This window comes from Euprymna scolopes, chromosome 40 (genome assembly GCF_053919585.1).
Source record: "Euprymna scolopes isolate OS-2025 chromosome 40, ASM5391958v1, whole genome shotgun sequence".
Taxonomy (NCBI): Eukaryota; Metazoa; Mollusca; class Cephalopoda; order Sepiida; family Sepiolidae; genus Euprymna; species Euprymna scolopes.
Genome location: NC_136521.1, coordinates 70,911,304 through 70,936,878, shown reverse-complemented (window position 1 = coordinate 70,936,878; position 25,575 = coordinate 70,911,304). Strand labels below are relative to the sequence as shown.

At 33.0% G+C, this 25,575-nt stretch overlaps 1 protein-coding gene across 32 annotated transcripts in view; it reads left to right on the top strand.

The window, feature by feature from the left end:
• Positions 1-25,575, top strand: part of LOC145265633 (calcium/calmodulin-dependent protein kinase type II delta chain-like) — a 705,488-nt gene that overhangs the window by 261,701 nt on the left and 418,212 nt on the right. For all 32 annotated transcript variants that reach the window (XM_080121704.1, XM_080121699.1, XM_080121701.1 and 29 more), the window contains exon 4: positions 8,282-8,336. In XM_080121704.1, the coding sequence (XP_079977830.1) occupies positions 8,282-8,336 (55 nt within the window). The remainder of the gene's footprint in view (positions 1-8,281; positions 8,337-25,575) is intronic.

Sequence of the window (25,575 nt, the reverse complement as noted above, 5' to 3'; positions counted from 1 at the left end):
TTGTTGCTTTTCTTCATCTTATTTTATAAGATTACACAACTGTCTATTCTGAGTACCGAACAAAGATATGAAACCTGTCATGTTGTAGGCTATTTGATAGATTAAAAAAACACATGTAGTGTTTCTCACGCACACACACATATATAGCTTCACTGGAAACACACTGATTTTTATGCTCATCTCAAAAACGATTCACTATACAAGTGTACAATGATTTCGACCCTTTACTGATATTTGTATATATATAGTTCTCTGCATATGTTTTTTTTATTATTATTCTTATTCTATTAGTGGGGCAATTATCAATGCTAAGAATATACATAAAAAAAAACAAATAACAAAAGTCACACCAACCTAGAGATGGTCGTCATAGACAGTTCGATATATTCACAATTTTGACTTTCTTGTTTTTTTTTTGTTTTTTTGTTTTTTTTTGGGGGGGGGTTCAACCTACATGCGACCTACATAATCCAGAATCATCATTATAAATGGTTTATAAGTTTTATAGTACAATTATTTTAATAAATGCACCAAATTTAGATGATCATATTCCCCTGTTATTTTTCCTTTATATGAGCATAATATTATTTTTTATTTCCATATAACCCGGCCATACAGTATTATTAAAATTAAAATATACAAAGTATTTTTTTAATGTGGAAGGATATACGATTGTTTCCACAGTCAATATCTCATATTACAACAAACCAAAGTTACAGACCAGAAGTCCTAGACTTGAGTTATACCCGTGTTTGGGTTCATCATGAGAACATATTTGAACTCGGGATCCTACATCGGCCTGGGTTCTTAGTAATTGAATGACTAAACTCGTGGCTGAGAAAAAAGGTATATTTCACACTTGGACTTTGTCGTGGTTTGTTTGATTTAATGTTTTTAAATTATCTTCTATGTGGTGTAGTGGCTCAATCGGCAACATATTTGCCTCACATGCAATTGACTTCAGTTTTGAATTATGAGTTTGGAGATGTTCTAATGAGGAGTTCAAAAGAAGGCAAAACTCTAGTCTACGACTTCTGATCTGTGGTTTTCATAGTTTGTGTTAACTGCGGCATTGTTTGATTGTGGAAACAATTATATATAAAATACCATTTTCTGATTATGTGTATTTAAAGAGAACCTTGAAATCACTGACTAAGTTTCAGTAAATAACAATCTGTATACTTCTAATTCAAATATGTGTATATTTGACATATTTTTACATTAATGAGGAAGACATAACAACTTTATGGTTAAATATTTAGAGATTAATAAAGAATCGGAATCAGTAATTGTATCGGAATCAGGAATTTCATACTGAATCGGTAATTGTATCGAAATCTGGAAAAATAATCGAATCAACCCATCACTAATACATACCTACATTTTTATATATATATATATGTGTGTGTGTATGTGTATAGAGGTGTAATTTGATTGGCCAAACCCTGTGGGGATGAGCAATTAATGACATTCCATCTTAACATTGCTCTGACGCAGCTGCATTCAATGTTCTTATCTTGAAAGAATTGCTCAAGAATATCAAGATGAGAAATAAAATCATTGTGAATGCGTCTGTGATAAGATTACATAAAGAGAAACAGAAAGACGGCTTTATGTTGAACTCCCAGTATTTGGTAAGGTAGGAGTAGAGGTAGGAGTATGTATGAGTTATACTCGATAAATTATTTCTCTTTTGTGTTTTTTATTTGTTTGGTGTTTCAAGATTGGATTGTGCTGTGATAACTGAGAAAAATAGAAGGATTTTGAAAAATTGCGTGTTAAATCTGGTAAACAGCTTACGTCTTCAGGGCACATGTGAGCATGCGATCTGGCTTGTTTCCTCTTGGAGATTGAAATAATGATAAATCTACACACAGATGCTTTGAGAATTATCAATTTTATTTGTTTCTTAGTCATAAGTGGTGAGTTGGCAGAAAAATAAAATTTGACTTTAAAAAAAATTAAATAACTCCTGCAAAAATAGCAGACTGTTAAACACTGATGGGAAAAAACATAAATTAGAATATGATAAAATTAATATTGACCTGGGACACAAAATATTATTTGCCATTGCATCGCCAACCTCTTTGCTGAGTTTCACTTTTATAGACATATTGAGGTACATTTGACCCAAATAATTTTTTTTTTTTTTTTTAATTTTGTAATCCACCTACTCCTCTTTTTATCCCTTCCTCTCCCTCTGTCTGTCTGTCTCTAGACATTTATTCAAATAATCTGACAACACCTCTTTGTTTATTGACCCTGTCTAATCTAGTAAATAGTCAGCATTCCGAACATTAATTCAGATTGTTTGCATATCGTACTGAGTAGTTAGACTAGCAGACTGGTGGTTGTCTATGGAGAGCTAAAGCCATGTATCCTGTGTTATAGGCTAACATCTATTTACTGTTACTTTCTCACATAGAAAGAAGCAGGTTTTACTTTTATTATTTCATAAATAAGCAGTTAATAAATGAATAAAAACCTCTGTTAGAAATAGAGATTTTCATGCATTCTGTTTTACAAATATTTCAATGTCAAGTGCTCTGACGAACTTCAAGCATTAGTACCCCCTCAATGACAATACCCTCAACAACCCAACAAGCAGCAAAATCCTACCCCTACACTGTAGATATCCCTAGATACCGTAAAGCCTTCTACTCAAATATCTTTTTCTCTTGGACTGCTACACTTTAGAATTCCCTCCTGGGCCCCTGCTTACCTGACTGTACTAACATGCAGAAATTCAAGTGTAATGTGAACAGACATCTCGCTGCCCAACTCCCTAAATAGCATCCCTGCAAATCTGGTCCCAAATAGTAGCCTCTCATGACTAAGTGTCTCTGTGCCTTGTTTGGAGTAAAATGACAAAAAAAAAAAAAACATTATTTTTATTGATAATTTGTTTGGATTATTCAGTCTATTGTTATCATCTTGAGTGTTATTTTCACAATGTTTTGACCAATCTAACCTCTGACCTTCTCAGGTGTCTTTTGTTGAACTCACAAGTTTTCTTTTGAATTTTGGAATCTGCACAAATTTCGAATGTAACCTTTTATTTAATCCACTGAGGTAGCACGCTCTTGTTCAGACAGCTATTAATCTTAAGTGATTCACAATGTATTCTTTGTATTACTCGTACTGAGGATTGAACCTTCAACCTCTAGAAAAGTATCACTTACAACTAAATTTTACCTTGTACTTCATCCATTATGCCATGGATCCATTGCACGGATAATTCTAATATGAATTTTGAGAACCATAAACCTATTCTTGTTTTTAGATGTACAATATTGCCACTCATCACTATAGATCGTTTCTTGTTGCTACAGATTTTATATATATATATATATATATATATATATATATATATATATATATAGTGTGTGTGTAGAAGAGGATGTACTTGGCATTGTCTGGTATTAAACGTAACATTAAATTCCTTAAAAAAAAAATGAAGTAAAAAAAAAAAAAACGGAAAGAAACTGAGTATTATGCATTTTCTAAACAGTTCACATCTTGTAAGTAAAAAAAAAAAAAGAAAGTTGAGCTGAAACCAAAACCTAAAGACAGTCAGTCAAGTACAATAACCATTAGACCAGCTTACCACGATCTTTAAAAGGTGTTTTCAAACCTACTTATTCTTAACATAAGGATCTGTCTTGTAAATGATTTGCGCATGCATAATCATGAAACAGTTAGTTGATAAACATAAAAATCCAATGACCCCCTCCCCACAAGTACCAACCCTAACGTACATACATACATACATACATACAGACATACATACATACATATGGTGCAAAAATAATGTCGTTTTTTGACTTGAAGTTAAATGTTAAAAAACATTATTATTTTTGCACCAACCTAATATACATTTCCCTAAAACCTCTGGCCTTGATGGAGGGGAGACTAAAACTTGCTGCTATGGTTTCAAATCATCTGAAATAACAGCAAGGGGAAACTTGATTCCAAATATTTCCCCTCTTTGGTTTCTTCACAGTGTATAAGGATTATTTGATATTGGAGATATTCAATCGTACCCTATTTCCAAAAGAGAGGAGATATGACATATGAGTGGAATCAAGTCTTCTTTTGCTGTTATTTCAGATCATTTGAAACTATAGCAGCAAGTTTTAATCTCCTCTCCATCAAGGCCAGAGGTTTTGAGGATATATTAGATATTTTGTAATTCATATGCAAAACTAGGAAAACAAATAACTATGGTTGAAATATTGGTGAAAGTGCGGTATCTTTCCACCCACAAAAAATCCTTTCAAATTATCCCTATTACCGGTTTTAGAGGGTGCTGGAAATGAAAATAACAGTTAAAATCTCAAGAAACGAGTAGTTTCCAAGATATCAAGAAATTTTTGTTTTAAAAAGGGGGGGGTCACTGTTCTATATTAATTTAACATAAAATGAGCATCCACTTTGTAGCCACATTTTGGGGTGGGGGCAAGGGTCTGTTATTTCTTTTAAGAGTTGGTATTTATTTGGTAATTGTGGCCTGGTAAACCAACAGAAAACCTAGCTTTAAAATCTTGTTTTCAATAGGTTTTTTTGGGTGCTGAAAATGTTTATCATAATTAAATTTTCTGCAAATAAGTATTTTTCTGGGTATTAAGCAATGTAATTCTTTATGCTATAAGTGGTGGCCATTTTTGTATGCGCAAACACGCATATTTTTGCTTAATACCAGGAAAAATACTTATTTGTGAAAAATTTAAATGCAATATTTGTTTTCAGCATAGAAAATAAGATTTTTATGGTCGGTTTTGTGTTGGTCCACCAGACCACAATAAACATCGCCTCTAAAAGAAAATAAGACCCCCCCGCCACCCATAAAATGGGTGCTCATTTTACTTTAAATTAATATAGAAAAGTGATACCCCACTTATTAAAACAATTATGTGTAACCTTAAGGGCAAATGTGTCACATAGCCCACTACACAATTCAAGTCATTAGCTTTCCAACGAGCCTTCATTTATTAAATTCTGATCAATAGTCGCCAAGATTTCGAACTTATAATATTGTTAAAAAGGTGGTGTGAGTGAGTGAGTGTGTGTGTGTGTGTGTGTGTGTGTGTGTGTGTGTGTATATATATATATATATATATATATATATATATATACTCGTAGCAAAAATTGAATATTGAAATGCTCATACCTTTGGTTCTATGGAACGAAACTACATGAAAATTTGCAGGCTTTTTGAAGATTATAATACTATTCTATGGTTAAAATTTTATGACAATTGGTAAAAAAATCCCCTATATTTTCAAACCAATAAAATATACCCAAATTTGCATATATAGTGTCTGGCAGGTAGCTACTTCAATTGTCTCCCCCACATTTGTCAATTTTACTGCTTCAGTTGTCTCCCATACATTTATCAGTTTTGCTGCTTCAGTTTTCTCCCCAGTGGCCTTACCAGGTAACTAATATATGTGGGTGTGTATATATATTTTTTTACTTGGAGTCACCACTTATCAAGGCCCGAAGGCCACTCAGAGATAATAGTTAATGAATGTAAGGTGGTAGTAATATAATTGTTAATGGTGTAAATTAGGTAGAATTTGATTATTTAGGGGGATGGCTCAACAAGAATTTGTTTACATTGGATTTGAAGGCTACCATGTTGTATTCAACTGAGAAGCAGGCCAGCAGAACAGTGTTCCAAAGACAGGCAGTTGTGGGAAAGGATCTTTGTTCATGGAATCTGCGTTTAGATTTAGGCACAGATAGAGAGTGGGGGAAGTCGAGTGTTTTTTGGTGAAAATTTAGCAAGGAGGGACCATAGATTGGAGTTCAGTCGAACACTTGCCATGAAAATAGTGATAAAGCAGAGGCTGGCTCGCAACATGTCTTCTGTGGGAAATATATATATATTAAAACTTCTATTTCTCTACCTCTCTATCTTTCTCTCTTTCCACCTACTCTGTTTTCCCCCTCCCTTTCCATAGCCACCTCTTTTTCCTCTGCAAGCCGAATAGGACACACATTCACCTAGACAACTCTCCTTTATAAAATAAATTCTTTGGGAAATGAATAGTCATTTTCTTTCCAAATTAATAGATAAAATGACTAAAATACCGCCCTCCCTCCCTGACAAAACCTGACTCAGTTTACCCTCAAAGAATAATTGCTTTTTAAATTTTAATTATTTATTCAAGGCAATACTAATCAAGAATATTCCGACTTTGTGGTTGTTTGTTTTGTAGTTTTGGATTTTTAGTTAAACACACACACACACAACTGCCCTTTGTGTAATAGATCAGCTGGTAAACTCCAAATAAATGTTTGTAAAACATTAATCAGATAGCTATGAAATTTTCTCTCTCGTAAATTATAAGTATTTACTTGCTTCATTCTTTCATACAATCATAATCTTTGCACAGTACTGACAAAGGGTAAATAATATTTTAAGTTTTTCTGTTAAATAAACATTAGAAATTACAAAAATACCTTATTAACAATAAAATTTTAAATTCCTGCTGTTTGTATAATTAATAATTTATTTGATTATTTACATATTTGTATCATCTACATATTAATATGATAGCGTGTGTGTTATTTTCTGTGTCACGCTTACATCCAGATCGTTTAATTGTTATGTACTTCATTTTCTTGTCATAAATGATTTTACCAAGAATTCTTCATAAGTTTTGGTTTCGGTTTCGATTATAGCTGATGGCACTTAAGTCATGTATTTTTTTTTTTATAAGTAATTTTATTAAGAATTTTTCATGAGTTTTCGTTTCGATTTCGATTATGGCTGAAAGACTCAAGTTATTTTTTTTTCATAAGTTTTTATTTCGGTTTCGATTGAAGCTAATGCACCCAAGTCATATGGGTATATTTTTTTTTATTTTTGAAATCGCAACTTTATAATATATAAAAATCGATAGAACATTAACTCTACAATAATATATACGAAATCTGCAAGAATTAAAATATCATATTTAAGCGTACTTTATGACCGGGCTTTGCCGGGCGTTCATGCTAGCTTAGATTAATACTTTTGCAGTTTTAACGAAAAAGCTACAATAATATCAGAACGTCTCCATTTACACTAAACATCTACAGAATGTCAACATCAATATATTACATCTGAATGAGTCCCCTGTGGAATTTGCACAGGTTCCGCTAGTTAATAATGCATTTCATTATATAAGTATACTTTATATAAATATATAATTCAGAAATGTGCTATAAATTACCCGTCTTAGGGAAGGTAAAATTATTTCATAAATGTGCTGTAAATTACCTGTGCTAGGTACAATTATTTCATATATGTGTTGTCTAATACCCGTCCTAGGCTAGGTAAAATATTCTTTTGCTCTGGATAGTAAATGATACATAATCATCAAAAATTCCTCAATATCCTGAGAATAACATGTATGTTCAAACGCAACTTCATTTTTCTCTTTGTTTTCTATAGATAATCCTATAGTTCAGAAATTAAAGTTGACAAAATGAATGATTTTGGAAGCTCAAAGCGAATATAAATATTAATATTGAAATTAATATTTATAGGATAATCTTAACCAGATGAAAATGCTCAATATACAAGATAGTATAAACTGGAAATTTAAAATTTTGTATCTCCTACAGGCATCTTCATACATGATTTCTACATGGACTTACATATCTTTTTTACACAGTGGTCACCACTTATCAAGGCTCAGAAGCCACTCAGGGATAAGGGTTATTGCAAGTACATTACATTAGTGTGGAGATTTGATGAAGTGTTTACTTAAGGGGGCGGTTCATTAGGAATTTGTTAACGTTGGACTTGAACACATCCAAGTTGTAGTCAGGTGGGGAGCAAGCAGACGGAACAGAGTTCCACAGGCGTGCAGTTCTAAGAAAGAAGCTTTGTTCATGGAATCCACGTTTTGATTTAGGCACAGATAAAGAGTGGGGGAAATTTTTCACAGTGGATTCAGCTAGACGGGTTTTTTTCATGAAAAATTTTTTAAAAACTGACTTTCCCCTACATTTTGAAGTTTTCAATTTATGCACTGACCAGCAAAATTATAGCCAGCCTATTACTGTTCATTTTGCTATTTTTACTCTGAGAAGAGCCATTCTTTGAAACACTATAGAGTAAGGAAATTTTCATTTGTATGCCTCATATTGAGCAATGAAAGTTGTAATTTCTAATCTACTTTGCATTGATTTTACAAAATTTTAATTTTCCATTTATTTTATATTCATTTGTGTATTGTCTAATTTGAAAACAAATTTCATAAATCTTATCGTTTTTCTATTTCAGTACGTTTACATGACAGTATACAGGATGAAGGATTTCATTACCTGGTCTTTGATTTGTAAGTATACAATTTGTATAATTATGTCATTCATTGGAAGAAATATCTGTGCAATTAAGAAAGCGTTACATGCGCAAATGAAACTGACAAAATAATTTTAAATTCTTGTCATTAATCATTGTTGCTAATTTGTTCTTTAGCTAAAATACTGCCTTTCACAGCCATCTCTATTACGCAACATGTCACTTTCCATTTATACAATTCATATTATAATAATTTAGTTTATAATCAGTTATAAGGTTAATTAATTTCAATTATCATCAACATATCTACCTTGGCATGCAATAATAGCTGATATAAACTAGTTTAAACCAAATTAACTATTCGATGAAAAATATATTTGAAAGAGTCCATATGGCGACAATTTTATCATTCTTAAGGATAATCAAAATCTCTACTATTATATAAAAGGAACTTTGCAAGTTCTTTCCCTATGAATTGGAAAACGGCTGGGCCAATTTTTATGAAATTTAACATGAAGGTACTTTATGGCAGTGTTCTTAGATAGGTTTTGTATCGGAATGTCTTTGATAAGTATCGATACTCGATAATCCAAATAATCCAATAAAAGAAGTAACAGACGATTTTGACCAAAGTTAACACCTTACACAGCCTAACATCACAAGTGTATATGAGAGGTTTTATTACCATACAAGCAAAAAGACCTGACATATAAAATCAACAGCAGGTTCTTTGATATAACAAGGGTGCATTTGAAGTGAATGTTTCTGTATAAAGCATATTTGCACAATGATACTTGACTTTTTCGTTTTACACTAAAATTCAAGCCATTATCACGGCACAAGCAGTAAGGCCAAGAATATAAAATTAGCAGCAGGTTCTTTGGTATGATAGGGGCATGTTTGAAATGAATGTTTCTGTTTAGAGCACAATTGAAGCATGATACTTGACTTGCATTTTAAACTTTAATTCAAGCCATTATATATAAAAATAATTTATAAAATCAACAACGGGTTCTCTACAGTGCAATATAAACTACAAGGTATTGTGGACTGACTAAGTCTTTTCAGGGAGGCATGTGAAGTTTCCTCCTGGTGCACCGCGATGGGTCTGCAACTAGAGCAGGCAGTCAATAGATTTGATTGTAAAATGAACTGATTTTACCAATTTCGATGACAATAAAAATACGGGAGTGTGAAACATTTGTTGATCGTCATTCAATCCCAGGCAACATCAGATCTCCTTGCTAGTATATAATAAACTTAAGATTTTTTTTTCCTTAATGTAAACATTGTATAAATTTGAATTGGAATTTGTTAATTGAGAGATGTCTATTTTGCTGATGACATGACTCTCTATCACAAACATGACAGAAAAACGAATGAACACATATCTAAGGCAATGGTTAAAACCTTAGTGGAATGGGGATGTAAATGGATGGTAACATTCAATGCTGTCAATACAAAGCTTCTTTCCTTTAACAATTACAAGAAACCTTCTCAACCACTGGTTGTCATGACTAATGTACATTACCTGAGAGCTCTTTCTCAAACTCCTTAGCTTAACATTCACAGGCAACATGAATTGGAACAAATACGTTGAAGACATTATCAAAGTTGGTGCAAAAATGGTGATTTTTTTTTCTTCAATATAAAAATTTACTTATATATAAAATACACTGTGTATATATATGTGGGTGTGTGTGAGAGAGAGAGAGAGTTCCCTATGAACTCTGAAACGATGGGACCGATTTTTATGAAATTTCACATAATATATTTTGTATCTGGTAGTGTTCTTAGATAGGTTTTGTATCAGAATGTCTTCAATAAGTATCAGAAATTAATAATCAAAACATCTAATATATAACAAATAAATGTTATCAAGGAGTTAAAAATAAAAAAAAACTACAAAATAATGTTAGAAACTCGCTCAATATATGTTACCGTGACATTGGCTGACATATATTCGGTGGGTTTTTAACAGTATTTTGTATAGTTTTTTTTTTTAAACTCCTTTTCCCAAACTTATTGTGTTCAAGAGTGCCGGGCGCCATTTTAAATTTTCAAATACATCGGTACACACTGTATGTTTTTCGAGCTGAATAAACGTGTTACATTAAATAAAAACACTAAAAAGTATCCAGTTAGGTAGAAAAGTAACTTATCTTGCCTTTGATAATATTTATTTGTTATATATTTGTTTTTTTGACAACGTTTTTGAATCTGTGTACAGTAATACAAACCCGGATTGACAATAGACGTGAAACTCGTGAAGTCTTATCAGAACCATGCAGATAGTCTCACCAGAGTGCCACATAGGTGAATGGATATGCTCAAGGAAGGAAAAGAGCCAGTGCTCAAGGGTTGCACAATGGTAGGAAGAGGACTGGATGAGGACCAGGTGGCTGACATTCATCATCAAAGCAGACATTATACTTTGTCAACTCAGTTGACCTACAAGTGTCCAAAAAAATTGCTAAATCCATTGTGAAAGCTTGTGAAACCTGTTGATCGATAGATTTGGCACCTGTTCACTGGGAAAAAGTTAAACTCAGTATGAAGAGTAACTGGTGCAGATTGGCAGTGGTGAGAATCTACTAACTATCGTCAACTGACAAAAGCGATTCTGAGGATAGTGAGTGTTTAATTTATCTGAATTCAAAACCACTGGACAATGATTCCGATGCCAGTAGCCTCCCAGCTGATTGTGTCTATTGAAACTTAATCCGCAGATGAGAGTACGTAAGGGTGAAACCTGCGTCGTTCCTCTTTGAAGAAGTACCCAACAAAGACGGATACTACCCCCTTTCCATATGATCATGAGATCAGAAGGGGGTGTTGGGAAAATTGTGACTTACCTGATTAGAGTGTGTATGTGCTTTGTAGGATTCGGTCGTTTGACAAGGAAGAAAATATGGTGACTCTCAATTGCTTTTGTGCTTGACGGTCACGCATGAGTAACGTAACCTTTCACTGTTTTTTTGCAAATGAGACTATACCAGACATATAAAAGGAGCCGTGGACAGAATGGGAGATTGAGTTAGAAGGAGGCATATTACAGAGACAGGCACATGCAACAGATAGTTTAAGTCAACTAGAAAAACTGTAGGTGGAAAAATCACACAACTTTATTTAAACTAACTTCCAAACTAGAATATTATTATTATTATTATTATTACATCAATAGCCTGATGAGTCCAGACAAGGATGAAACACAGAAAATTCTGTAGTTTAATTGCCATATATATTTTCAAAACTTATATTAGTTTGAAAATAACTCAAAAATCTTTATATATGAAAAACAAGCTTTATTCATTCCATACCAGATTCGATACATTATCTACCTTAAAATATAAAAAAAAACAATATAAATAAACAAGGAAAGATGATTGGTAGAGGAAAGAAAGAAACTGACAGTATAAGTTGGGGTAAATTGATTTCTGATGATCTGCAAAACTGGATCAAACATACTTTTATATAAGTTCAATTTTGAATTTGTTTGCTTGACTATTGCATATTTGAAGATGTATAATTTATGGAAATGTTATATTGGAGGAAACTTTTTTCACAAAGACTCTCTGGTCATTTTTGTATCATACTGGTAGATAACCCCCCCTCCCTTCTACATAAGTTTTTTTTTTTTTTTTTTTTCAGCGTTTTTTGTCATTGTCGAGTCACATTGTTGTTGTGCGCACACACACAGACACACACACACACACACACACACACACAATGTGTGTATACACATATGTATATGTATAAATTCAAGCGTAATGTAAACGGACATTTTGCTATTCAACTCTCTAAATCGTATCCCTGCAAATCTGGTCCTAAATAGTAACCCCTTACGACTAAAGGGTTCTGCCTTGTTTGGGGTGAAATAAACAGTAAAAACATAAAGAGAGATAGATAGGCATGACTGCATAGGTGTAGTTATTTTTTTCTTCTGAGGTCAACATGGGCGTGTCTACACATTTTTGTTAGTTGTGTTTGTGTAGGAGTTGATAACATTTTTATTTTATTTTTTTCAGAGGGTGGGGGTGGTTAGGTGCAAATAACAAAGGTCTTTTTGTGTCTGTATTTATAGGCATATAGTTTCCTTAGAAATTCGTCAAGCCTTCTAATAGCACACACACACACACACACACACACACACACACACCAAAAAAGACATGTAAGCACATTTAATTGGTTGGAGTGATAGATGTATAAATATAACCACAAATAGTTTATTGCTGTGGCTTGAAATTACTTTTTACAGTTTACTGAATATAAAATAATGAATTACACAGAGCTTGGTTTGAAAGAGAGGGGGGGGGGTTAAAGCTTCCATGTCTCTTGGCAATTTCTTTGACTCTTATGTCAGATATGAAAAGGGGGGGGGTATCCAACAATATGCTATAACGATGACTAGAAAATCTTTAGATGTGAAAAGGGTTTTATTTATCAGATATGATGTTTCGGTACATTATCTTCTTGAGATGCACAAAACTTTGAAGAAATGACAAAATGTTTTCTCAGTTAAGAAAATATTACAATGAATAAGGAAATATTATTGTTGGGGTAGGGGAGAAATCAATTTTCACCGACTTTTCTTCTTTCTCTCTATATATTTATACTCTTATAAATTTGTTTTTTATTTTGTGTATTAATATACATATTAAAAACTTTTTTCTATTTATTTAAAAAGAAAATACAACTTTATATATGGGTTGTGGAATTGCATTCCTCTGCAGAAGATCTATCTAATTTGCATATTCTTCTACACATTCATTTTTATTAATTCCCTATTAGTTTTTTTCGGTTTTCTTATGGGATGATCATCTTTAGTTAACTATGACAACAGAATTATTAGGGCTATGACAACAGAATATTCTTTTCATTGTTTTGATTCTCAAGTATATATCTAACACAGATACTGTTAATCAATCGAAAACCACATCACTCTATATAAACGCATATAAGATATCAACAGATACACACTCGAGAGTCAAAACAATGAAAAGAATATGCTGTTGTCATAGCCCTAGTAATTATATGCATGCAGATATTCTACATGATTTATATTTGCGTAAAAAGGTTATGGTAAACACAAACCTCTTTCTACATATATTTATGTATTCTGTAACACGTGATAAAGGGGGGAGGAATTAAATAAAAGCAAACAAAGGGATATAAAAAGAATTTACGGAAAACAAATATTTGTCGCACATATGATAAGATTTAAAAAAGTAGGAGACACAAAGATTGAACACAACAGAATGCGAAAAAGAATGAAAACACAAACGGTAACATTTCAAGTTAATTTTATTATAAAAAATAAACTACAGTAGGTGAGGATGAGATTAAATAAAATTAAAAAAAAAAAAATTACAAGGATGTGGAAGGGGTATCTTAATCTACTATCTGAAAATGCCGACGAGAAATATATCAATACAAAAAAAAATACATCAATACAAACAAAACAATGGCAAAATGAACTCGCCAACTTAATACACAAGAGAGAGGTATGCAGAGAGAGGGGACTTACAGTCTTTACTTTTTCTTTTTTCTTTCATTTCGGGTGATTGGTTAAAATGTCTTCGATATCCGTCTCTTCATTAGTCCACAATTCGAATATATATTTGTAAAGTTTGCTGTTTATCGCTGCCGACATCACCTCCTTTAGCTGTTGGTGTGGGGTTTTACCCGACGTTGTCTCCTTCTTCGCTATTGGGATGAAGTTTTCCCTTGCATTATCTCCTCCGACGATGTGAAGTCGTTTCTCTTCTTCTTTTGTTGTCGGGATGGGAATTTTTTCCACCCGTCCGGCGCGTCGACTCGGCTGAGAGGGTCCAAAGAATGCTTGGTACCCGGAACTAAAAGGGGTCAGAAAGTGTGTTGCTGACCAGGTGACCTGTCACCTGACTGATTCATCTGCTAAACGTCTTTCTCACCTCTCTGTCTTTCTTCTATATTCTCTCTTTCTCTCGCTGTTGGTTTGGTCTTTGTTTCTCTCTTTTCATTTTTGCCTCGGCGACAATCAAACAACAACAAAAAAAAAAGATACATTTTTTGTTGGCATAAAACTAAATTTTGAAATTTTCTTAAAACAATCTAATTTAAGGATTATGTCACATCACAATGCATATATATATATGTTTAAAATATTTTGCCTACCAAACTCCTCTGTCAGTTTTTGGTCTACCGACATGAAACTTCATATATAGGGTATTCAAACCCATGTGAAACTTTATACTTGGGTTTTAGTTGGTGAAAATTGGTGCAAAAGTGTGAAAATTAAAACAAATGGTGGAGGTGGAACGACGGCATTACGAATATGCTTGTGTGACGTAATAGCTATTGGTTCACGTTTTAATTTTTAACCTTGCGGCAAACATGTTTTCATAACTCAGGCATTAAGGTCAAAGGAAAAAGTAAATCATAAGCTAAACGTTTTGGTTTCGATTCTCGGTGATCACGCACAAGTCAATTTTTGTTTTTTCTTTTTTTTAAGTCATTACTATATGTTGGGCCCAATTTAATATATAAATATATATTAAATTCATTTATTGGAAGTTTAGTTTCGTTTCCTAGAAGTACATTCACTGAAACGTCTACCAAAAAAGTGCTCAATGTGTTAACAGAGCATATATTAAATTCGTTTATACAAACAAACGGCTACATATGTGCATACATGTTTCTGTAATTTCCCGTTACATAGAAATCATGTCACCAGGCTAAGGATATCGAATATAATATGCTCTGTTAACTCATTGAGCACTTTTTTGGTAGACATATTGTTTCAGTGGATGTACTGTTAGGAAACAATATCAAACTATGACTATATATATATATATATATATATATATACATACACACACACACACACACACACACACACACACACAGGTAATGCGTACTAGACACTGCTCTCGAGTGTCTAAGGTCTCTCTGTACAGGGGTTTGTCAGAAGAACCTGGCATGAGGATACTTTTTCCATAGAAGTAACTCTGACCAAATATTCAAAATCACATAGTATTCGCTGCCCAAATAAGATCTCCTCACTATGGCTAACCCATATTAGCTTTTACGAGGAATGGTGCACCTTCTCCAAGTGATGTTACCTCAAGTAATAGCTCGAAGCTGGATACTTCACCAGACTAGATAAATTCTTGTCCTGGAATCTAGTAAGACCAAGAGACCAAAATGAAAGATATACTACAACGTATGAAAATGGTTAATTGGGGAGAGGAAAATTATGTTCTCAATTTCTTTACTAACTCAGTGTTTGAGAGATAAAGAACTTAAATGGAACATTCGAATATCTATATATCTCATATAGATTTCAAGTGTTAGCCCCAGGTTGTGGGCCCCTTGATTTCTGAGAACTTCGACTGAAGTAAAATGGAACAAAAAGTGAAATTATAATACCTTTACAGATGTGTTGAGCATTATAGAGGATGACCTCCAATCCGTAGTGGAATGGGGACAAAAATGGTTGGTCACATTCAATGCTGCTAAGACTAAGCTTTTTTCCTTCAATAACTACAAGAAACCTTCTCTACCACCAATAGCAATGGCCAAGAACACATTACCTGAAAGTACTTCTTTTAAACTCCTCGGCCTAACGTTTACAGGGAATATGAACTGGAATAGATACATTGAGAGCATTGCCAAGGCTGCTGCAAGGAAGGTTGGCTCCCTCTACCGTGCTAGAAAACTACTTACGCCTGACAGTATCCTATACCTCTATAAGGCAACCATTCGCCCATGTATGGAGTACTGTTGTCACATCTGGGCTGGGGCATCTGCTTCTTGTCTCTCGCTCCTGGACAGGGTTCAAAAGAGAGTCGCCAACCTGATAGGTCCTGAACTGTCATCTAGGCTTCAGCCTCTGTCCCATCGACGAGATGTTGCATCCCTCTGCCTGTTCTACAAATACTTCAATGGTGAATGCTCTGACGAACTGCAAACACTTGTACCTCCCCGACGTAACTACCCCCGACAAACCTGACAAGCTACTAAGTCTCATCCTTTTACAGTAGAGATCCCTAGGTGCAAGAAAGCCTTTTACTCCAATAGTTTCTTCCCCAGAACTGCGGGTCTTTGGAACTCCCTTCCGGGATTCTGCTTTCCCAACTGCAACGATATGCAGAAGTTCAAGTGTAATGTTAACAAACATCTTTCTACTCATCTCCCTTCATAATGACCCTGCTAATTAAGTCCCTGATAGTAGCCCCTGCTTCAAAGTGGCACTGTGCTTTGTTTGGGGTGAAAATTGAATTAAAAAAAAAAAAAAAAAAAAAATTTTTTTTGATTATATATATAAACTTATTTAATTCATACATATATATATAATATATATATATATAATATATATAATATATGAACAAATTATTAATAAAATATGTTAAAAGACATCTTGAAAAAAAGTTAAGAACATATTTAATTTTAAAAAAGGAAGCACAAGATAAGTGGATAGTCCTTAATCCGCGGAGTTTCGAAGAAATACTCTCCTTATATATATATATATATATATATATATATATATATATATATATATATATAGTGAAAACAGCTTGGAGCAGTGATTTTCTGAGAGCAACCCTCCCAACAAATCAAACCTTATGAAACTCTCGGCAAACAGTTTTTGTTGAGACGGGATTATCCAGATGATTAAGCTCTGCTGTAATTTTGGGCACTTACAGCAGCTCTACTATCTCTTTCAGACAGCTTCGGCTTTCTTACACACTTTTGTTTAGAAGAGGATGTTTTCTTTTCATAGACTGTTATCACCTTTGAGAGAGTTCCTCTCGATACGGTTACTATCTCAGCCTCTTTCGTTACAATAGCACCTGTTGTCTGGCTACCAACAATTTGTCCAGTTTGGAAATCTGATAGATCTATCCTTTGACATTTTCTTACTAATATGCATTGTCTGAAATAAAAAATAAATTTGAACAATTAATCAAGGACAGCAATTAACATAAATAATAATAAAAAATGAAACCAACATTTTGGTAATTTCTTTTATGGGTCTTTTAAAGTTGATGTAAAATTCACAAGGTGTTTCCATTATTTTGTCCAATCCCTATATATATAATATTGATGTTTATATAATTTCACTTATAATAGCTTTACATATGTGTTTTGCACTTTTCAAATAATTATTGGTTTGGAATTCAATAAATTTGTACTTATTTAATTAAATATACTTCTTCTAATAAATATTATAAAGTATTTTATTTATTTATCCACATGTTTCATCCTAATAAGTCTTATCAGTATGGCTAAGTAAGTCTATATCACCAGACACTCGATTTGGAGTCACTCTCAACTCTCATCCCCCCAATATATATATATATATATATATATATATATATATATATATATATATATATATATATTAGGTTAGCCTAAATTTATTTGGAGGAAAAAGTCTAGATCCAGTATCAAAAATATTTTTGTTCATGTGTTTGGAAAGAGATGGTGTTTGATTTACATTGCTGGGGAACCATAATTTAATATACTGTCTTGTTTTTAAATCCCCAAAACAAGTGTTTCATGGTAAATAACTGATGATCCCTTTTAGAATATTAGTACTATTGTTTGTTCATGAAGGTAAAATTATTCAGCGATACGGGAGATTAATTAACTTACTAAAAAATAATGTTCCAACGAAGAACAGATCATCTACTCAATAAAGAAAAAGATTGATTAATTGAATTAAAGTTCATTTAACTTTAAACCGTCATCTGTTATTTATTATATTTATATGCTCCACTTATCTGTGTAGAGCGTTCTTTATCTTGAGTTATTATATAAAGATTTTTTTTATCACTCTATTTAGAGAAAATATTGGACACTATCACTACACTATAAAGATAACTAGAAAACGGTTCATATGAAAAAGGATTTATTCTCTTTATTTTGTCGAGTGGTTATTGAAAGTTGTTTAAATAATATACAGAAATGATCAAAATTATGTTGAAATGAACAGCAAATTTATTGAAGGCTTTAATTTTAAATTGAGAGTCCATTGGAGCTTTGTATTGAGTCTGTAGCTTTTCAACTGTCTTGAAGGAATTGTCCAGGAAGTTCCATACCCGTTAAGAAGGGATGCTGGTTGCTGATGACTTCATACTTACTTGCTGGTGCTATCAGATCAGGCTGTCTGAAGATATTGATTTACTGAGATAAAATGCACCTAACATTAATGTTATTTTTTTGTTTTTATATTCCCTTTTACAAAACTTAATTATATATGGAATTGTTACATTAAAAACTTATGATGATATTAAATTTTCTTACGTAAATGCTGCTATTCAAGTGCCCCAGGAATCGATCCTTGGATCTTTATTGTTCCTCATTCATAAATGACCTCCCTGATAAATTGTTTTCAAGATGGGCATATTTGCTCATAATATCATGCTCTATAACAGACATGAGGGAAAAATGAATGAACAAATATCTAAGACAATGGCTGAAACCTTAGAAGAAGACATATATATGGACATAATAAAATGACAGATTTGCTAAAGCCAATTTCAGAGCAAAAAATTAATGTATGCGCATATATATGTGTGTGTGTGTGTGTCATTTATTTGTTTATTTTTCTTTACGATACTTCTGAATGATTTCAGCTATTTATATGAAAGTGCATTTTTACCTAAATGCTAGTTCAGAATAATTTTCCCTTCACTAATATGATGCCCCTATATGGGGACAACATATTTTTTAAATCAAATTATTCATAGACACATGTTTTGTTGTTTATGACTTATAAGTGTGGCTCAACCTAGCGAGATTCAAAATCAGGACCTTAGATTTGGAAGTCTTTAAAATCTACCACTGAGCTAACTCCTGCTAGTGCTGGAGTATGTGTAAATACCATTTATTGGCTTCTTTTTGTTTGAAATACTTCTGAATGAATTCAGTTATTCATATAAAAGTGCATTTTTACCTAAATGCTAGTTAGGATTAATTTTTTCTTCACTAATGTGCCCCCCTCCCCCATATGGGGGATGACATATTTTAAAAATTAAGTTATCCACAGTCACATTTTTTTTTTTTTTAAATTTGTAATGAATGTTTTTTAATTTTTCATTTTTTTAATCTGATGTTAAGATCAACTGCCTTTCATTCCGCTTTTGTTTGTCTAGAAGCAAACAAAGCCATTTTCCTGTCAGTGGAAATCTCATTAGGATTTTTGATCCTCTCACAAATAGAAATGAATATAGTCAAAACTACTGTCATTTTGTTAAATGCTTGGTTATATATTTGAATGATCATATATCACATAATTTACAAACATAGCCAGCTGGACACAAAAAAATTGGATTACCAAAATTATTTTTTAAATAATTGTTCTGAGTTCAATGCAAAATTTGCAACATTTGACTCTGAATCTTAAGCTATGGAAATGAGAATGTAATCAGATTAGAAGTGGGAGTGCAAAAATAAGTTTAAAATCGTACGTTTTTTTCCACCGAGCTAGAGTAGTAGATAGGGTTAGATTCCAATCTTGGTGACTCGTTTCTTTTGGGCCCCAAAGCCAACAGTCGAGATCAAGGATTAGCAACTTGCAGGCTGTATCCGACCCGTGAAGGCATTTTGAACAGCCCATGAGTCTGATTACTAATGACTCTATTTTTTAACTTGAGAGACGAAGCTTTCAAATTGAACAAAAATTGAACAAAAGGCCTGATGTTATTTTCTTCTGATTCACCCAACTGAATTTGATACTATGACCGCAAAAACATCATCAAAACCCAACCATATCCATTTCCACAAAAAAAAATTAAATTAAACATAAAACAAAACTGAGAGCTGATTTGATTGACCAAGTGGGGGCAGCTTCAAAATATTTTGATGTTCCGTGAGGAAAATTATTTTTGTTAAGTGTTTTTTTTTTAATTTTAGATTTCCATTTCTTTTATGATTTCTCAATGTTTATTTTCAATACGATTTTATGATCATTTTAAGTTGACAGTGGTCTGCATATGAAATTTTCTTTGATTTTTTTTTATTAATGGCTTTTGTCTGGCTCGCGGCCCTCATTAATATACGATCTAGCCTGCGAGGTTGAATGAGTTGCCGATTCGTGGTCTAGACCATTGATGAGATGGCTTGTTCTCTGTTGGCTGACATATTGCTTTGCTTTTGTGAAGTTTTAGAAGGCCCACCCTTCCAGTCTTTGACTTCTCCCTTTGAGAAGGGGTTAGTTTATTGCTAATCGCCTTGAGGCACCTCTATTGAAGAATGCCAACATGACTGACCAAACATTTTTTGCAGGCTAGAGTGCACTTCCTCTAGAGTGCTGGCTTTTCAAATCCCACTTACTGACCCTTGTGTCACTTCATCTGGTCATGAATGGGAGATAAATAACTAGACTAGGCATAAGGTTAAAGTAGTGGAAGATTTCATTGGAAGTTAACAGTTATTACTATGTTACAGAATATAACATCATCACAGGAAGTACGTAGCAGAGATACATTCTACCTTTTGAGTGTATAATGTAAAAAAGATGACTTTTTTTATCAAGGTTCACAACCACCACTATGGGATAAATCATGAAATTGCAGCTAATCTCAATATACATATGGTAGTTGTAAATTGCTGAAACGAGTAAGCAAAACCTTAGAAACAAATAATGATGTTTTTATGTTATTTCGATTCTTCAGACGACTGTTCTCATTTTGAGTGTTATTTTCACAACGTTTTGGCTGGTGTAACTTATTCAGATGCATTTTGTCAAACTTAGGAACCTTTTGGTCAAATTCAGAAATCTGCGCACAATTTTGAACAGAACTCTTTATTTAATTTACAGGGGTAGCATGCTCTCATTCCATCAGCGATGATGTAATAACTTGTGGCATAGCGGATAAAGTATTTGATAAAAATCAGTTGTAAATTTACACTATACTGGAGGTTGAAGGTTTAATTCTGTGTGGGTGACTCTCAGAAATACAATTGTTAATTACTTACAAACCCAGTTATGACTGACAAAATAAGAGCATGCTACTACCGTGTATTAAATGAAGTGTTCTGTTCTGTGCAGATTCTTGAGTTTGACAAAAAGGTTTCTAAGTTTGACAAGATACACCTGAAAAAGGCCGGAGGTTACATTAATTGAAACATTGTGAAAAAAAAATAAAAAAACACTCAAGATGAGAACAGTAGTCCAAAGAAGACAAATAACATAAATAATCCATCCTCATCTAAAAAATTCCGAAATGTAATGGCGTTTTTTTTTCTTTTATGTTCTCCAATTATCACAACTATCTGAAAGAGACGATAAATAAAAAAAACAGCTGAGATCTGTAAATATCCATAGAACAATTTACAATGTGTCAACAGAATTTCAGACAAGATTCTATTCTGTTGTGGCCTGCAATCGAAGAATACTCCATACTATGTTACATAAAGTTGGCTGAAAAAAAAAATGACTCCGACCTGACTCCACAAAAATTGTAGACCCCCTTAACTCCACTACTGTAAAGAATTATAGTTAAAAATAGATTTATACTTCGTCCATATGCATTTTAAGGTGTTGCATTCATCAAGACGACAACTTCTTGTAAAGAGAGTAGAAAGTGAACCTTGGGTTTACTTCAGCAGTCTCATAACTCTTGCTTCCCTTATCTTGTCCTTTAGTCCTCACATTCCATGAGCGATGTTTCTGAAAAAGGGGAAGAATTGTTATTTTCTGAGTCAGAATTTATTTGTCTAACACTTATTATTGGTTAGTTTTTGATAAATTGTATTAGTTTATTTTTATATAATAGTATTAGTTTGTTTCTTTGTGTTTTTTTAAAGCTTTTTACATCAAGTAGCTTTGTGCCTTGTCTGAAGCTATTTCCATAAAGATAATTATTTAATATTATTTTTCCCTTGTGCAGAGGTCAGGCATTCTCTCTTGCTCGCCAGTCCTTATGGCTTAGCCGTTCACAAATTTTACTCTGTGGGTCTTGTCTTATCACCTGCTTCAAAGTTTTCATTAGTCGACCAACCTTTATCAGATTTAAAATATCCATTCTTCTGCGATGGTTTATCCAGTAGAATGAATGCTCCACATGCTTTGTCCTTAGGATAACACCTATGCTGGACAAATGCAGTGCTTTCAGGACAATGTGTTTGGTTTTATCAGAGTTCCTTTTGCAGATCTATTTAATCATGGATCTTTCATTATACTTCAGTCAGATGAGAAAGGACTGGGTGATAGTCCAGCATTCATTGCCATATAACAATGTTCATCACACAGTTGATGATATACATAGTTTCTCTGTATTTTAGCTGTATTCAAATATGCTTTTATTGATCTTTAGAATTGAATAAAAACTTTCAAGTGTTGGTTTTCAAGGTTTCTAACCATTAAACTGCTTTCTATTTATAGATATTCATCACAATTTTATTTAGTTATTGAGTTGATATCAGAAATGTCAGTTCTCTGTTAAAAGGTATTGTGGATTAATACCTCAAGTTGGAAAAATTAAATTAATGAAATATAACCTTTAATAAGTACAGTTAAAATTCATAAAATATAATTAACCAATGAAATGAGTATAATATGTAAGGGGGGGGGTGTAATACAATATATTTTAAAGTGGAATAGCATCCTTTTCACAGGAAAGAAAAACAAACGTAAAAAAAAATTAGAAAATATTTCATGTTTTATGAAGATAAACGATTAAATACTTCTAAAAAAATTGTATCAATTAATAGATGTCTGTTTAAACGTAGAAATATCCCTAATAAAAATATTTATTCAGTGTAATAATTAGGGTAAGGCCCAGCATATAAGAAAAAAGATTAAATAGCGTAAACAAATTCTATGCATTAAAAATTAATCTTATATAAAAACCTATATAAACATATTCTAAATTTAACGATTGTTAACAGAATAAATATTAACTATTTATAAATAATAAATTAAAGTAAGTATTATAGAAGATATTTTTAGTGTTGATTATAACAATATGATCACATTATATTAATACGTTAGTAAGGCATGAAAGATTCTGCATCAAAATCCAAGGTGGCTTACATATCATACAGCACAATTGTAACTACATTCGGATTTATGTTATCATGCCCATATTCTTTATATTTTCTTTTAAAAGTTTGAGTTCTTATTCTTCTGAGGAGTCGTGCAGAAAATATTAAATTAAAATTTCCCTTTAACTTTTCCTTATTATTCTGATGCTATAATAAAGTTATATATAACTTTTATACCTCATCTTTCATTTCATATTATTGTTTTTGCTCTCCTTGATAGTGTTCAGCTTTTCTTAATAAGTTTTGCTTTGTTAAAGATTTACTCTTTGATAACATGATTATTTTATTCATTTATACACATACACACACACCAGACGAAGCAAGAAAGGTACAAATTTCATTGGTTATTACATAATTGCTCCCAAAATATTTCCTGCTACAATCGCAGCTCTGTGATTCTACAGACAAAAAAAGCAGTTTCGTTCTCTCCTTTTCCTCTTGTAGTAATTTGTAAGTGTTTTGGCATCTGTGACATAGTTCTTTGTCTTTTTCACCATCTTTAGCATTTGATACTCTTTCGAACCCTTCTTTTCCCTGACATAAAAATCATATTGAAACTAGCAGATGTACCCAACCATGGCCAGATGATAATTTCATGTTTGAAATATTATGTTGTATGCAAAATAATGGAACCCTTCTTTTCCCTCGCATGAAAATAATATTTTAGTAATAATATTGAAATAAACAGATGTACCCAACCATAACTAGATGACAATTTTATATATTTTAAATATTACATGTATGCAAAATAGTGACCGATTTCCAAAAAAAAAAACATTTATTCATTGAGTTCATGTTTGACACATTTATTAAGCTCTTTCATCAATTTGCTTTGGATAGTTACACAATATAGACATTGACATCAACTACCTTACATATTTCTCTAAAAGGAAGTTCATATTGTGTACCATGTCAGGAATCCTTCTGATAGAAACACTTGTTCTAATTATTTAGACCTGAAACCAATTTATCAAAATTTTAAACTGAATGAAATTATTGATCTAATAAACCCAAAGCAAAAATTTGAATATCTGAAAGAAAATTGGCATTTATTATAAAATTTAACACACTACGAAATAAACAAGAAAAGGATTGTGTGTGTATGTATGTATGTATGTATGTATATATATATATATATATATATATATATATAGAGAGAGAGAGAGAGAGATGCACTGGGCTGAACGCGTTGTCCATATAGATGACTGCAGATTACCAAAGCAGCTGTTCTACAGCGAGCTAGCGACTAACAAGCACTTGCAGCACAAGCCAAGGAAATGATTCAAGAATTGCATGAAAAACAATCCTAAGGAGCTTGATATAAATGTTGAGAGATGGGAGGAGATAGCTGAGAATAGAAGTGAGTGGCAAAAAGTTGTATCGGAAGGTCGCAAAGTATTAGAGGCAAAGAACTTGGAACAGTCACATGAAAGATGCCCTCATGTACCCTTACCTCCATGGCCTGGTGAGACAACCTGTGTGTTGTGTGGGAGAAAGTGCAAGTCGGCTGTTGATCTAAAGAGGCATATGGTTGTGCACAGGAACACCATACCACTGAGTGGTCCAGTTAACCTCGTGCAGACGGCTCGAGTTCATGTGTCATCTTTGCTTCAGGCCATATAAGTCAGCTGCTGGTTTGAAGAGCCACCTACATGGCCATGGGAGATGAACGAGGGTGGGGGCTGATGGTAGGGATTTTGTTGGGCTGGATGGCGATCATCTGCAAAGATGAAGCAGTCCTCATATATATATATATATATATATATCTTCAAGATTCTTGTTCAGAACTGGAAAACTCTAGAGAAATGCTGGTCCAAATGGAGAAGGCTAGTTAGAGATGGAGCTGAACTTTTTGAAAGTAAAGAATCTATTATGCTGAGCTCAAGAGAAATCTTAGGAAAGGCAATGTTTCGGTTTTACCTAATGCGTTGAACAGTTGGAAATGTAAGCTTGTGATTAGATGATTCTCTCAAAAGCTGCCTACATTACCCACAAAGAAACACATGCTGTGAGCATAGAGAACAGATAAGTGGAGACAGAAGTGAAACCAGTTTCAACACTCAACTTTGTCTGCCATGTGGCAGACTGTGCAAGTCAACTGTTGACCTGAAAAGTCATCTTCGGGTCCATGGATGTGGTTTGGATGTCACTGATGATTCACCCAGCAACTGCGATGAGGATGACTAGCGTCCGTTAAGATGAAGTAATTGCCATCTAAACTTTAGAGGTACTGACACCCT